We start from the raw sequence: 17,356 nt of genomic DNA on the forward strand, positions 1-17,356 counted from the left end.
ACGCGCTTCGGAGGTCCAGCTTGGTAAAGACGCGAGCCTCACGTAGTTCTTCCAAGGCTGCTGGGACCAGGGGGAGCGGGTATGGAAGCGGGGCGATCTGTGCATTTAGGCCCCTGTAGTCGATACAAGGGCGCAGACCCCCGTCCTTCTTAGCCACGAAGAAGAAGCTAGAGGCCGCCGGGGAGGAAGACTGGGTGATGAAGCCCTGTCGGAGGGCCTGTTGGATGTAGCCCTCCATGGCTTGGTGTTCCGGGCTGACAAGGGGTAGACCCGCCTTTGGTAGCTTAGCCCCCGGCTTTAGATCAATGGCACAGTCCCACGGCCGGTGTGGGGGTAACTGAGTGGCGGCCTCCTCACTAAAGACGTCAGAAAAGGCCCGGTATTCATGCGGGATCTCTACCTGAGCGGGTTGGGGAGCTCCTTCCACTTGAGTAGCTGCCAGGGTTAAGACGGTCCGGAGGGGAGTCGGGAGTGGAAGTAAGCACTTATGCCGGCAGGCGGGGCTCCACTCCAGGATGTCGCACGGGTCCCAGGAACAGGTGGGGGAGTGCTTGGCTAACCAGGGACGACCCAGGATCACGTCCACTGTCGAATCCTCCAGTACGAGCAGTTGAATCTCTTCTTGGTGTAGCACTCCGACTTGGAGGACAATAGGTGGAGCACAGTACTTCACCTTGCCCTTCCCTAATGGTCGTCCCTGGATGGTCTGGACGGCCAGTTCCTGGGATCCCCTCTGCCGGCGTAGCTGGAGGCGTTCTAGACACGCCTGGGAGATGAAGTTCCCCGCGGATCCTGAGTCGACTAGGGCAGAAGCCGATAGAGAGAGAGCAGGGGTTACTAAGGTGACCCTGAGCGTAGACAGGTGAGTAATGTCAGAAGAAAGGGTGACCGTACTCACCGTCCGACGAGGAGGCCTCACTGGGCATTGGGCCACGCGATGTCCTCTCTCTCCACAGTAGAGGCAAGCTCCAGCCGCCCACCGGCGCTCCCTTTCTTGCCGAGACAGCCGCTGTGACCCGAGTTGCATGGGTTCTGGTTCTGGAGTTGTTGGTACTGCCATAGCCTGTGCTGGTTCGACCTCGGGGGATTTGCAGGCTGCCAGGTGTTGAGAGACTCGGATGGATCTCTGAATAAAAGCCTCAAGCCCCAGAGAGTCATCATAAGTGGCCATCGCCAGCCTGAGCTCCTGATTTAGGCCTCTGCGGTATACAGCCAACAGCGCTTTCTCATCCCAACCAGCAGATGCCGCCAGAGTGCGGAAGCGGAGGCTGTAACTCGAAACGCTGTCTGTCCCCTGGTGGAGATTGAGCAGCTGATCAGCGGTTGAGGTATCCCGGGCGGTGCTAAAACCTCGGCGAAATGACTCGTGAACGCGGCGTATGACGTCAGGGCCGGGCTCGCTGCGCCCAGAGCGCTCTTGCCCACGCTAGCGCTCTTCCGGTGAGCAGCGAATCAGAAACGCGACCTTTGCTCGCTCGCTAGGAAAACATTGTGGTCGCATCTCGATGTAGACGGCCGCCTGGAGCAGGAATCCTGACATTCCGCCGCTTTCCGGAAAAGACGCTGGGAGAGCCATCGGGCTGCCAGATGACGGAGGGGTTTGGTGCGCGGCTTCCGCCGGAAAGCCTCTCGGCGGCGGTGAGCTCCTCACAAACTCGGACGTGGCAACGGGCTGGTCCTCCGCTGACCCGGACGCTGCAGCGAGCTGGTCCTCCATGCTGAGGTAACGCGTTTCTTTTCTTCCGTGTTAGGTGCCCCTCCGTTTGTGAAAGGTCCGTTCTTCTGTCAGGCAAAGAAAGTGCGGAAACCAAGTAGATTCCACAAGGCTTTTAATGAGAAAAGCACAAAAATAAGGAAACCCCAGGTTTGCTAAACCAGGTAAGAGCGGTGATCAGGCAGAAGCAAAACAAATACACAATGCTAAGTAGTCCGATAGTGTTCTATCGCCTAAGCTGTAGAACGGACAATGAGCTGGTGGAGGGACGGAGGTTATATAGCATGGGAGCTGATGAGGGCCAGGTGTAGCTGATTAGTAAGTGGGAGAGTGGCTTGGAGTGATAAGTGAAGGTGTGGCTGGTGGATCCCTGACACTGCCAGACCACCTGATAATAAAGGTATCATTAGTCAAGCACGAGTGCAGGTGACCTAGCTCTCACCAGGCAGTCTCATCTGGTGCTGTCCATACACACACACACACACACACACACACACACACACACACACACACACACACACTCACACACACATACACACACACACACACACAGCAGGCTGCTGCCCAAGTTACTGAAGCACAAATCAAATTATTAAAAAATGTTTAAAATTTAAAAGCCATGTGCAAAAAACTGTTTCCATTGAATTTAAGAGGATAAGTAGCAGACAGGTGCTGCTAATCAAACGCTCTTAAATAATTGATCATTAGCATGTGTGACCACATTTATAAAAACCAAAGTTTTAGCAATTTGCTAGTCAGGTGTGTTTTAACACAAAGCCACACAGAACAGAAACAGTTCATGCTGCTCATCAATCTTGGAAGGGTTATAATGCTTAAAAATATTACAAAAAACCCAAGAGCTTAGACTCTACAAGCCTCAGTTGTTATGTTAGATGTGAAAGTTCATGATGGTACAATTAGAAAAAGACAATAAAAATGATTAATTTAGAAGGTTTTGACAGGAAAGGGCTTTTTCTGTCTAAAATGTACTTGGCAGCATGGCTTATGTTTGCAAAGTTGCATCTGAACAAACAACAAGACTTCTGGAACAATGCCCTTTAGACAGATAAGACCAAAGTGAAGATGTTTGGCCATAATGCTGAGCACCACTTGTGGTGAAAACCAAACACAGAATATCAGCAAACATCTCATAACAGCTGTGAAGCCCAGTGATAGAGGGGTGATGAATGTTCCTGCAAAACTCTATAAACTGAAGTAACATTGTGAACAAGAGTGAGGCAGAATTCCTTCATGGAGGAATTACTTTCAAATCATTACTTCAAGCTCATCACTAAAGGTCATTCTACAATCTGTTGAATCATAAGTTGTACTTAGATGTTCACACGTGATTTACCATTATTACTTGATTTTTGTCAAAATAAACAATGACCCGGTAACAAGCCATATGTTGTTCATCTTAGGTTGTTCTAAGACCTAATATGTAAATCTATAAAATGTAAAGAGGGTGTAATTTAATTTTTTGCATTACTCTATAATTCCTTTCTGTCTGCTTAAAAAAAAAAGCACAACAGTTTTGCTCCAGGGATGTTAGTGGTAGTATGAACTTCAAGGGTAATGATTCATTCTTTCTCTCTCTCTCTCTCTCTCTCTCTCTCTCTCTCTCTCTCTCTCTCTCTCTCCCAAACAAACACACAGCTTTGCTCTTGGCTACAATGCTGATATAATGAACAAATGAGAATATACAAGAATATATACTCATATGTGGCTTCCATAGTTGTATATCACACAACAGTGCTTTTAGCAGGATGCTTACTGCGTACTTTACAGATCAAGTAGTTTTTCTTACATTCTTCAACAGTAAACACTTGTGCTGTTATATAAGATACACAAATATGGAGCATACATAGAAAATTAATATTTTCTGAAACAGGACACGGGATGAGAGATTAACAGAAGAGTGTATGTTTAGAATTAGACAGAAGGGCAGAAAGACAGAAGTGGTCATCTGTACTGAGTGGACTTTGTCCATTTCTGTCTACGAAGGCCCAATACATTACACAAAATAATGGCTCACTATTTTTGATGTTCACATTAGAATGGAGTGGAGTATGTCAGAGCAAGAGAGTGACAAAAAGAGGGAGGGGTCAAAAGAGGGAGACACTAAAACAAACCTATCCACAAAAAGGGGAAAGAGTGAGAGAGAAAGAGACTCAGCTGCTTTATTCTTAAAACATTTTTATTAGTCATGTTCATGTCTAAAAAACTGTGTGAACATCCAAAGGGCCTCAAGCAGCAGCTGATCCAGAAGCTGCTGTACTGCACAGGAGAAATGGAACATTTCCAAAAGTACATGCAGGGTAAGAGTCCACACTGTGCCCCTACACACCAAACTCTGTAACTCCTTTTCTGTAAGATGAACTGTAGAAGGTTAAATAAATATTAAACCAAGAAATATTTTTAATGTGTTCAGTTAAGCTAATTTGTTGTTTAGCATTTCATTATCTTTGTGAGAAGTTAGCGATTGTCTGAAACCATGTTGATGTTGACCATGTTACTAGGAGAAACAAGTGTAACTTTAAAAATATTTGCATTTAGCTTAACTGTAAGGGATGTACACTTATGGTCGGGTTTTGCGCTAGCTCTAAAAAGAAAACAAAAGGCGAATGTCATTATAGTGAGAAATACTGAAAGTTCCATAATGCAATGATAGTTTGACTGAGGCAATAAAAAGCAGTTATACTGGTTACTCAAATGTTAGCTTTTGATTTAAAAATAAAAAAAAATATGGTAAGACTTTAAACATCAGAATGTTTATAAATGCAATAACACACTACTCACCACATCTCTCTCTCTCTCTCTCTCTCTCTCTCTCTCGCTCTCTCTCTCTCTCTCTCTGAGCAATAAAGACACAAAATAAAGGTGAATTAAATAACAGCAAGTACATGGCACAAGAGATTTTATTAATGGAAATAAATATGTGGAGAAAGCATTTGATATTGATGAATGGCCCAGAATAGGTAGTTTTGCACTTTCTTAGACTTTTTCTCATCTCATCTTACATTCTTTCTACTTTACTTAGAACCTTAGAGTAACCCAAAATGCATTTATTGGGTTATGTTCCACAGATGTGTATTATTCTGAAAAACAAATGTTGAAAAGTTCATACAAATGTTCAAATATTACTTGAGACGGTTTGGGATGCAAGTTTTTACATTTAATTGTATGTGCCCACCATTTGTCAGGTTTTTTTTTTTTAATGTTTGAAGATGAAATCAGCAATACTGAGACCTTGCTAAATCTAGTAAAAATAATAAAGTAGATTCCCTCATTAAAATACTATGTTTGAAGCAAACAATGCATTTCACTTTTTTGTCAGATCAGGCTTTCCTCATCCAGCTGCTGGAGTGGTTATTGCGAGGTGTCTCTGGTGTGATCATGGTGAATAACCCTTTGAGTGGAATTCTGATTCTTATAGCTTTGTCAATTGCCAGTCCCTGGCAGACCCTACTTGGAAGCCTAGGACTCTTTTCCTCCACAGTCATGGCAATCCTCATTGGACAGGAAAGGTGCCACAAATTTTACACACTCACACATACTCACATACACATAATAGTAAGACATCTTCATGATGTGTTTTTTGTCCCCAGAGCAGAGGTTTCCAGAGGTGAGCACGGTTATAACGGGATGCTGGTGGCTTTATTGATTGGTGTATTCAGCAGTGCAGGAGAATGGTACTGGTGGCTGCTTCTGCCTGCATGTCTCGCTGGAGCTGCAACGTGAGACCCTCACATGCACACATATGAACATGAATTCACAGATGACTTGTGATATTCCTGTACCTCTGTCTCTCTCAGTACCTTTTTACACAGTGGCATGGCTGCTGTGTTGGACAAATGGGAATTGCCTGTAAGTGTGTTCCCCTTTAACACTGTCCTGCTGCTGTATTTGGCCTGCACCGGTATTGAAAACCCATACTTCCCTAACCATCCAGCCCTGCCACTGGGAGCAGCACTGAGCATCAATAGCACACATGTCGACATACCTCAGGTTAGGACATCAATGCACTCAACAGGGTATACTAGAGCTGTGCATGCTTCTGTAATATTCCAGACCATTTTTGAGTACAGACAACTGAGTTCATGCTGGGAAAAATGTGCAGACCTAGATGACTCTACTATTTATGGATTTGCTATAAAAAAAATGTGTGAGTTGAAAATAAGCATGGGTATCATTGATGCCAGTCAGATATCTATCTGCAGTGTACATAGTAAAAAAAAAATATAATATGGAAAATGTGATTTTGATTGTCCATGATAGCTCACTGATTAACTGTTGTAGTGTTGTGAGGATTTCTTCTGGTATAAATTTAAAGAGGCCTTTATCCAGCTCAGTCCAAAGCCTTTCCCAGGAACACTGAGTAGGAGGTGGGACACTGGACACCAGTCTATGCACACAGACATTCACACCTAGGGGCAATTTAGAACAACCAACCCACATACTGGATAAAAAATTGTGAGAACCAAACATGATGAAAACTGCAAAATTTTAGAACATGTAAAACTACAAGAAGTCTAAACTCAGGATAGATTCAGGGATTTTAAAGGGAGCAATACTACCCACTAACACATGTACTGACTGCAACCATAATATGCACAATATTAATAATATACTGCAAAAGGAATATATATATCTATACTGTCATCACATTGCTAGTGTGTTTTTCATAGTTTTCTAGTCCTGCCATCTCTGCTGTCTGCATTCAGAAGTGCACAAATCTCATTGTGTATGAGTGAGGAAAAAAAAACGAGCCTATTTATAATTCATAATGTTCCAGTATGCTACCTTCTCTGTGCTAGTCTGAGTTTCAAAGAATCTATATCCACATTACCTCCATGCGATACTGTACTGTAGCAGGTCATCTGTATGATTTGCCTTTTGCCCCTTTAGTGCAGTTGTACCCTGTGCCAGTCCTTTCAGGCCTCGTGAATATACAGCTTAACAGCATCCATTGCATCCGGCCTGTCTCCATGGAGACAAGTTCAGCTAAGAGAGTGCGAGCAGTGAAGGACGGGCATGAGGAGAAATGGAGCAAGAAAGAGTTATAACTTTTATATGGCTGTAGCTCTTTTACTGCCCTGTGTCATGAATAGCCTTTTGGGGGAATGGAAATTTCCAGAGCTGTCCGACTTGCTTCTGTAACTCTCACCGACAGTGAAATGCATTTCTCATTTTGTACATCGTAAATCCAACTACAGCCTTATATTTTTTATTTTATATATATATATATATATATATATATATATATATATATATATATATATATATATATATATATATTAAGAAACCTTAAAAATATTAAGCAGATACTAGAAATCTGGACATTTGTAAGGCAGATCATTTGAAAAGTCAATAAATATTTAAACACATAATGCACAGAAACTCTTATCTATTACCTAATATCAGGTGTTAGACATGACAAAAATGTTTAGAGCATGTTCTATTCCAAGAAAACATCTCTAGGTTACGTAACTATAGTTCCCTGAGGGAACGAGACGCTGTGTCGCAACGCCTTGGGAACGCTTCCGCGTTGTCCACACTTTAAATCAAGTGTGTAATCTGTCCAATGGAAGGTGCTGCGTCACCAGCGGGGTGACATCACGACCAGAAAGCTATAAAAAGCACATGGAGTGAACTGGGAGTGTGGCATAGAGACACAGCATCTCGTTCCCTCAGGGAACCAGGGTTACATACGTTACCTAGAGTGATTCCCTTTCAGAAACTCAAACTGCGTCGCAACGCTTTTTTCCGAACGAGAATCCCATACTGCCGGACTGAACAATCCGTGAGTAGTGTGTATTAGCACAACTAGGTCAAAAGGACGGCGAGGTCAGGATTGGCACTGAGGTCAAGGTTATAGAACCCGACAAAGGTCAGCGGGGTGGACCAGCCCGCCCTGTTGCATATGTCTTGGAGGGACACTCCAGAGGACCAAGCCTTAGAGGCTACCACACTCCGGGTCAAGTGAGCTCTGACCCCGAAAGGAGCGGAGAGACCAGAAGACTCATAAGAGGATGCAATAGCATCAACGTTCCATCTGTTTAAGGTCTGCTTGTTTGCAGGGAGGCCTCTCCTCGGAGAGCCGTAGCAGATGAGCAGCTGATCTGACTTTCTCTACAGACTTGTCCTTTGAATGTAAGTTTCCAGTGCTTGTATCGGGCACAGTCGGTTCAGCTTCTCCTGGTCTGGGGCCTGAAATGGAGGAGGATAGAATGCCAGGTCATGGGACAACCGAGGGCAGCTTGGGGATGTAACCCGTTTTAGGGTACAAAAACTCACTGGCCATACCTGGAGTAAACTCCAGAAAAAAGGGGGCCACAAAAAGGGCCTAAAATTGCCTACACTTTTCAGAGAGCAAATAGCCATTAAAAACAGTCTTGACTGTGAGGTGTCTCCAAGACTCGGCCAACCGCTCGAATGGGGGCTCAGATAGAGCCCCAGGTAGACTTTTAGGGTGGATGGAGCCAACCCTTTGGCAAACTGTCCCTGGAGGAATTCCAGCACTGAACCAATTATGCAGTGAACTGGATCCAAATGGTGATGCTTACACCACACATTAAATGTGCCTCAACAAGAGCAGTGCCAGAACTGCGAAAAGTGCCCATTAGGAGCGGAGCAATTGCATACACTTGCGAGCGCAGTGCTGGCAGTCAGCTCCCTCGAGAACCAACTTAACATGCTCCATTCCCAAGCAAGCCACACAAAGGCTGTGTGTATCCCCCTGTGATATAGCGGGACAAGGAGGAACACAAAGCCGGAAAGTGTGCTTAACTTTTTCATTTTTGACAAAAGATAGACAAGCGATTGACAAACAATAACATGAAATACACACAGAGCGCTTCATGAACAAACAGAGCTGGTGCCGGCTTCACTCCATGTGCTTTTAATAGCTTCATTTTAATGACGTCACTGCACCGGTGATGCTGCGCCATCCATTGGACAGAATACACACGTGATTCAGAGCGTGGACAACACGCACATTTCCAAAGCGTTGCAACGCTGCTCGAGTTCCTGAAAGGGAACTGGGTCCAAGGAGGAATACACAGAGGAGGGGGCACTAATCCATTCACTGGGCACCATCTACAAACACACTTGCACCAATAAGCAAACTTTAGTGTTTATTTTACCTATTGGGAGTTCTCAAGAAACTGGACGACCCTGATTACATACACCTTATGAATTAAGATTTTAGCACAAATAAAAAAATGTAATACAAAATGCAAAATGCGGTTCAGTTCTATTAAACCTTTCATAAGTTCTTTGTGTTTTATTTGTTCAAATGATATCATTCTCAGTTTGTCCTGTAGATGTATAGGGTCCAACTGTAAATAATAACAGGTAGTTTTTTTTTTGTTGGAATAGATTTTGTCTTTACTCTGTGGCATATAATTGTGTATCTCTTGTTTTTTTGTTTGTTTGTTTGTTTGTTTATTTTGTTGTTTTTTAGCTCATGCAGGGTATAGTGTTGGGAGTGGGCCAGATCTATGCTTGTGATGCTGTGGGGTCCTCCCTAATCATTCTCTCAGCTGTGATGCTATACTCTCCAGTCCTGGCTTTTCATGCATTGCTAGGATCAAGTCTTGGTGTACTGGCAGGTAAGAGAGAAAGAGAAGAAACCTGACTGTTGTATAAAGTGAACATTTCATGTAATATTAATCAACATTTCTATATTATACCAGAGTCATTGTTGATTGACTGGCATGTGTTCATTAATTTCTCTGAAATGTAATTAAAAAGTTCTAGATCAGTGCTCCGGATACTGTGTAGCCCTACTGAAATGCAATCATCAAAGCATAAATAACACCTGCATCTTAACTCTTTTGCTTTCACCAATGTTTGGCTAAGCACAGAAAATAAAAATAAGGGATTATTTGAAAGCAACAGTGCATGAAAAAAGTTCATGTCGGGAATTGAATTAGATAAGGCAATCCTAGAGGTAAGACACGATAGGATAATCACAGCCTACAGATGGTTTGTGTGATGAACAAGCAACACATATACAAATAATACATTTATAATTGCTGCTAAGTGAGCATGGTATTTTTAAGGTAATATATCTCACAAGAAATCAAGGGAGTACAGTGGCTATTAATTTATATTATTCATTTCTAAGAGCTGGTTTTAGTTCTCTTGGGGAAAAAAAGCCATTTTTTATGTAACATTGTATTTTATATAAAGGCTTTGAATTATGCTGATATATGTGATGTTTTGATGGAAGACATTGAAAGGTTAATACTCCATCAGTGTGCTTCTCTTTTCACTTCCCACTCGGTCAACCCCACATTATGAATGTCCACACACACACATCTCCTCAGTTGCACCTCTCTGTCTGTTACTGTATGAGTCATATAAGACAGTAATGGTGTATGTGTGTCTGTATCTGTGTATATCTGTGTATGTGTGTAAGAGATTCATTTATACACACTTTCTGGGACTGTATAATTCTGCATAGCTGATGCACAAAGCGTAACTACAAGCTGTGCTTAATCATCTAGCAGCAGTCAAGCATGCCTGGCCTTGTAGGCGTATGTAATTGATGCCAGCTTAACAAAATCAGAAATATGTTTTCCTTTAAAGACAGCTACAGACTGCTGTGTGGCCTAGAGAGTGTAAGCCACAGAGTATGTGCTCAGATCTTACCTTTATCAATTAGCCAATTTGATTCTTGTCTGTGCTATCATATAGCTGTGTAAACAGACAGTTATGTACTGATCAAGGACCGGTATTTCAAATCATTAAGAGTGTAGTTACATTTACAGATAGATTTTCCAGAGCTTAGCATAAACCATAGCATCTAAATGCAATCTGGATCAATAGGTTGAGAGCTTAGACCAGAAGGGTTTCATCTCTATAAAGAGTAACACTTTCCCTTCTGCACTCTCTCTCACACTTTCTTCATCTGATATTCAATTTCATTTCCTGTATGAAAATCTCAGTGGACTTTAAACAGACTCAAATATAAAGAATAATGGTAAACATAATCTTCTGAAATAAAAGCACTCTCTATATAAGGGATGGGAAGGCCTGCATGCAAACCAGTTTGTATACATTTTGTTTACATTGGAGGATTAAATTATGTTTTAGGTTTGCTAATACCCGACCTCTAAGGAGTGATTGACCAGTCAGTTTATAGGCACCTCTGACATTATAGCCTAAACCTATTGAAATGTGAATTAATGTGAAAATAAATGAGAAAGTCAGTCAGCCCTTTTAACAATCACACAGCAGGAGCATCCTTCTAAGGTATGATATAAAATGCCAATTTTTCTGTTGTTAGTGAATTTAATATATATTTAAAACACTAAATGAAATAATATGTGATATGAAACCGAGAATTATGACAGGATAATCATGGTTTGCTAGATGTCACTGAACACTTTAACTACAACCATTATGTAAGTCGTATTCAGTGCATATAATGATATATCCTTCCTCTGTGGTGCTGGAACCATGTTGTTCTGTTTTCCATGGCATTTCCTAAAATTGCTAGTTGATTAGGCAGTTTTGAGGAGTGAGCAGGTGGAGGGTTGAGGCGATGCAGGTTTCATCTTCACTCTTTATCATTTTTGTGTTATAACTCTGTCAAGAGATTGGAAATCACACACTGGAGAATTTATATTTTTCTTTTATAAAATAGTTGGCCTTTTGCTCTTTAAAGCTTGTTGGCCATGCAGTGCCCATAAAACTGCAAAAAGAAAAGTACTTTTAAAAGTACTTTAAAGTTTTAAATGTAATTTGGATTATATCTGATGTGGGACATAATCTTAAGCTTTTTTTTCCCTATGGTGCTGTGCAATGTCTCAGGTGTCACTTATCTGGAATGACATGTGAAATTAAATTCAGGGACAAAGGTAAGGGGTATCAACTATCAGCTTAATTTTGTTTCATTCTCTCTGAGAGGAGAATGCCATTTAGGATTCCAAGCAGCACAGGCTGTTTAACTTCACAGTGGTTGTTTCAACAATGTAAGATGCTTTAAACATTGAACAAATGATTATACTTTAAATATAAAAGTGAAAGAGATACAGAATCTCTTCCACTTCACAAATCTGTGTTGGACAGTTTGGGAGGTGTTATGCTTAGAATAAATATAGCACACTTCAGCGCTGGAAGCAGTTTCAGGGCAAACTCATATATGTGCAAAGTCACCATGGTGATGCTGAAAATAGGAAAGAGATACATTTGTGTAAGTGCACAGATGCAGAATGTAGGTTACTGACTTTATATAAGATGTGTGGGATGCTTTAACTAATGCCACCATTGCTATAATGCTTTAGTCCATAAAATACTGTTGTAAACACTAAAGTGGAGAGAGAATGAGAGATAAAGAGCAAAACATGAAAATGAATTGCAAAAGAGGGCATTAAGTCTAATAGAATAAGAGATAAATGAGTCATAGCATTTGCATGGGAAGTGATGTGGTACACAGTGAGTCATTATTACTGTCTACTGGCACTGTGTGTGTGTGTGTGTGTGCATGTGTGCGTGTGTGTGTGTGTGTGTGTGTGTACGTGCGTGTGTGCGTACTCACCTGTTTAATGATAAAAAAAAAAAATACAGGTGCCTTTTTTTCTTACACTGTATGAATATACCTATACTTCCTATTCTTGATCTTACGATGCAGCATTTCTGTCCTGATGGGAGTGATCTAATCCACAGAATAGATTGATTAGGCTGAAAAACAATCATATTTTCTGTCCCTGAGAGTCACTGGATCTTTAATTTTACATTATAAATATCTTTATATTTTTACTTGACAAATTGACAGGTGCATCATATAAGCTTTGTATAATCACTGTCAATATCAGTGAGCAAAACCAATCTTTCCAAACTTTGTGCATAAAGTCCCAAAAAGTAATTTGAGTGCAAAATGTGATGAAACACAAACAACTTTCTGTTTAAAGGTCAATTAAGAAACGGCTCCTTAAAGGTCATTTTTTTTTAAGGGACAGGAAGAAATCCACTGACATTGTTGCTTAGCATCAAGGAGATCATTTGTCCTTTAAGTCAAAGCTTCACCTATGAATCACAAAGGTTTATATGTGTCTGGGTGGGGGGGTGGGGGGGTTCAACCGGTGATTTAGGGTGTCTGGGCAAAAAACAACAGAATGATAAATACTGAGGAATAAAAGGGAATTGAATCAGCCACCTCGATCCCTTGATATCAGCATAATTTAATCTGTATGGACAGGGAAGTAAATCCTGTGAAACATAGCTGAACTGATCGGAGCACTCTTTATCTATGTCAACAGATTTCACATATTTAAAACTACAGAATTTGTATGACTATTTTTGCTTAGTGTAATAATATATAGCAAGGTTTCAAGGAAATAGAAGATTGCTACCAAGAAAAATTGATTTAAAAGCATATGTATGCTAATTGTACAGAGAAGAGAAATAATCAAACAGTCTATACATAAAAGTTTCAGTCCCATTTACAGATATGCATAAATTATGAAAAAGTGCAGCTTGCCTTTGGAGTAACAATACAGTGCTGATTGCAGCAAAGCAAAAGAATATGATTACACACATGTAAATGGGTTTACCTACATTTTCATTTAGAAAAGAAAAGAAAAGAAAAGAAAAGGAAAGAAAAGAAAAGAAAAGAAAAGAAAAGAAAAGAAAAGAAAAGAAAAGAAAAGAAAAGAAAAGAAAAGAAGCATCCCTGCAGCAGTGGTCAGGTGTGGCATAAATGCAGTAAGGACACAAAGAGACACAAGAGGAGAGAGAGAGAGAGAGAGAGAGAGAGAGAGAGAGAGAGAGAGAGAGAGAGAAAGAGAAAGAGAGAATGAAAGAATAAAAGAATGAAAGGACAGAAGGGGGGATTACTGGGCGTGTCTTTCTATTCCATCATGTAATCATCTCCAATCACCTCAGAATAGTAAGTCACCACATTACTGCATACAATTTTGGAGTTTTCACATCCAACCAAATCACCATAAAAAAACTGAAGAAAAATATGATTTACTGAAATGATTTGCTGAAACTTTGTGACAAGATCCAGACGATATCCTAAATTATTGTGTATCTCACAAGCACCAAGGTTCTCTAGCTCATAAATAATCTCTACATTCAGAAAACTCCACGATACAGGAGGCAATTCTCATAACTTGAGGTTCGTTTTCACATTTCTGTTTCCATAGTAACTAGTCATCAAGGCTGAGGTGAGTCTTAAGGCCTACATAGTATTCCTCTATGCAAATAATAATAAAACATGCTGATGTTTTGCAAAATGTATATATAAAGGGAAGAAAAAACGTATTTAATGATTTAGGAAACAAACATTGGGTGGTCTTTAATCACAGCAGAGCTGGAAGATTACAGTTGAAGGAAAATGTCATATGTTTTAATTAGATTACATTTACGGCATTCAGCAGACGCCCTTGTCCTGAGCGAGGTGTGTGTGTATGTGTGTGTGTGTTTGGGACCACTTCCCCTAGTCTGGAGAGGCAAAGTGCACATTCACGCTTACATTCTGAGGTCTGACAGTGAGGACAGAAAACCGTCAGGTGTAATGTCTAACTATCAAAGCTACACTGTGGCCACTGAATGCAGTCTAACACCATTCACACCTTCACTGCTCTTCAGAAAATTTTGCCTACAGGAAGATGCTGAGGATCCTTTGTGTGTATGAAACCACACCCTAATCACTCTAGGTTATTCTGTTTTGAGAGTTTGGGTATTTTAGTCACATATAAAAGCACACTTTAGTCTATTCGGTGCATTTGTGAAATCCCACATAGGGTAATTTACAAACATTGTACTCTAGTGAGTAAAGAATACCCACAATTTGCTCTCTGTAGGGAGTAGGGAACCATTCTGGACACTGAGTACGTGCAACGAAAAAGAAGAAAAAAAGAGAAAATGATATCTAATTCTGCAGTGCCTCCTTCAGGCAATAAGCACTATAGCATTTAACTGCACAACCTTTAAACATCAATTCTATTTTAGTGGCTATTAAAAGTCAGTGGGTGCTATGCATGCTATTTTTTTTCCCTTCATCCTTTCTTATCTGCTGTTTCTCCTCCTTTCTTCTTTCTTATTCCTTCCTTCATCTTTCTTTCTTTCTTTCTTTCTTTTTCTTTCTTTCTTTCTTTCTTTCTTTCTTTCTTTCTTTCTTTCTTTCTTTCTTTCTTTCTTTCTTTCTTTCTTTAATATATACAAGGCATTTCAAAGGTTTTGGGAACACCTGTTTTTATCATTTTTAAGACCCAGTCATGTTTACTATTGTTTATATGCAAAAAACTGGTGAAAAGGGCAAAAATACACAGGTTATACAGTAACTAACTGGAAGAAACCTCTGAGCACAGATGAGTTTAAATTGGACATTTTTGGCTCTTACAGAAAAACTTATGTAAGACGAGAAGGTTTTAGCAGACTGCCTCACACCCACAGTCAAACATGGAGGTGGAAGCTTAATGATTGGGTTTGTTTTGGAGCAGGTAAGACATATTCTTAAAAATATTATTAAAAATAAACCAACATGGCTACCACTTTATATTTCAATTCCATGAAATTGGACTGTACTGTGGCTTATTGTAACCAACTTTATAATACAAGACAGTGACTCAAATCATACATAAGTATGCTCTGTAAGTATTATCTAGAGAGCAAACAAATGACTGGAGTGTTATCTATCATGGAATGGCCTGCCCAGTCACCACACATTAATCCTATTGAACATAGGGTGAAATGGATCACAAGGCCAGAGATAGATATCCAACTAGAGAATAACACCTTTGGCAAGTTTTAGAAGAGGTATGGCAAAGTATTTCAGCTTAATGTTTGGAAACTGTGCCAGAAGAGTGTGTAAAGCTGTTATTCATGCTAAAAGAGAATTTGTCTGTACATTTATATATGTTTGTCAAAGTCAACCTTTATAGAGTGACATTACCTAGGTTTCTATAGCAGGCAATGTGTCTAGGGAAGAATCTTTGAATTCTAGAGTTAAAATAGCTGAGAAATGGAAGAGAGTATGAGAGACATTTAAATGATGGTAATATTGATTGGAAATATGATGAGCCTTTTAGTCTGTCAATCTCGCTGTCTGTCTCTCTGCAGGTCTTTCTGTTGCAGTGCAGCAGGATGCTTTATACACAGGCCTGGCCAGTTTTAATGGCGCTCTGGGCTGCATGGCTGTTGGAGGGCTTTTATTCACATTAAGCTGGAGAACTCATGCCTTCTCCATTATTTGTGGTGAGACACTCACACTCCTCCTCCTGTGATAATGTTTGCATATTACCCGATTACTCAGTCAAGACAGATTCTGCTCTGTTCACTTTGCATACACTGTATACTTTGAGTCATTCTTTTAAGAATCTTTTGCTTTCCGTTTTCCGTATTCCGTCTTGTTTTGGTATTGTTGATTCTGTTTAGATAATATAGTTTCCCCACTGTTGATAAATTATTATTTGGTTTAAGCTTTGCAGTGTTTTCAATAACAAATATCTCAGATATGCTCAGTGATATTCTTATGCACTACTAATGGCTTGTGCCTATTTATTAAATCCATTTCCTCATTCTCTGCAGCCTTCCTCTCTTCTTATGCAGACATTGCCTTGAGCAATCTGCTGGCAAATGTGAGTACACAGTGTGTATTTACTAGTGAGAGATACATCTGAACAGCCAAACTCTGCACTTTAATCGATCTCCGTCTTTGTTCTCTGTTGTATGTGTAGGTGGGTCTCCCTTCCAGCAGCTGGGCTGCGACACTAACTATCAGTCTTATGCTGTTAGTGAGTGGGCGGAGTCTCTCCACATACCGCATTGCTATTGGCCAAGACAGCTCATCTGGAGGCCCTCTACATACGCCTAGCCAGAGTGCTGAGACTAATACAGACAGTAGTTCTGCTTGACACAAACACATACACACATACACACACGTTCTCTCTCTCTCTCTCCCCCTCTTTCTCTCCCCCTCTCTCTCTCTTTCTCTCTCTCTCTCTCTCTCTCTCTCATTCTCACAGTGAACCATGTTTATTAATAGTATCAGGTCCACACGTTTTCTTTACAAACTATGTATCATTGCTCTTCTGAAACCTCTGATAAATTCATTCCCCACTTAGTCTGCAATAGAAAGCAATTCTTAAGATAGGACCTGTGTGGGCAGCCTGATATAGCTCATCAACTTCACTGCTGCTAACACTGTCCAAAAATATAATTGAGACAAACTGATTTTACTGCTCTCTGTGTGACGTCCCGTTCTCATCCACCCACCCACAGTGCGTTTCCACAGCCTGATCCACTGTTACCACTGATCTTCCGATTTAAATTATGCAGGTCATCACAGGGCAAGGTAGAAAAGATATCTCAACATTATTGGTAGAATGTGTTGGATTCTAAGCTGAAACATTTCTAAAGGCAGAAAATATTGGTGCAATAGCAATATGCATATCGATCTGTCATTTCGAATTGTGTCTAGTTGGTATGCAATTGTAGCTATTTCAGCTATGTCTGGAGGAAAAGTAAAACATTCCTTATTTACAATGGACCCAGTGTAATATTGCACAGTGGGTTTGAGGCCTCACTTGACTGCAAGTTTTCAGAACAATAATTTATTTCCATTCATTTTTAATTATTTTATTATATTATATTTTTCATAATTATATTGTAGTAAATATTGCA

The 17,356-nt window shown here is 40.6% G+C and overlaps 1 protein-coding gene across 2 annotated transcripts; it reads left to right on the plus strand.

Annotated features, from left to right (window-relative positions):
- Positions 1-3,890: 3,890 nt before the first annotated feature.
- On the plus strand, positions 3,891-17,277 carry si:dkey-183c6.7 (urea transporter 2). 2 transcript variants are annotated; one of them, XM_046851522.1, is made up of 8 exons: positions 3,891-4,032; positions 5,052-5,241; positions 5,323-5,451; positions 5,530-5,722; positions 9,180-9,327; positions 15,794-15,928; positions 16,262-16,311; positions 16,411-17,277. In XM_046851522.1, exons 1-8 carry the CDS (start codon positions 3,921-3,923, stop codon positions 16,585-16,587), a joined length of 1,134 nt encoding a protein of 377 aa, XP_046707478.1. In that variant the 5' UTR covers positions 3,891-3,920; the 3' UTR covers positions 16,588-17,277. The 2 variants fall into 2 exon arrangements, with proteins under 2 accessions (XP_046707478.1, XP_046707479.1); XM_046851523.1 differs by having other exon boundaries at positions 5,151-5,241.
- The last annotated feature ends 79 nt before the right edge of the window (positions 17,278-17,356 follow it).

This window comes from Silurus meridionalis, chromosome 6, assembly GCF_014805685.1.
Source record: "Silurus meridionalis isolate SWU-2019-XX chromosome 6, ASM1480568v1, whole genome shotgun sequence".
Taxonomy (NCBI): Eukaryota; Metazoa; Chordata; class Actinopteri; order Siluriformes; family Siluridae; genus Silurus; species Silurus meridionalis.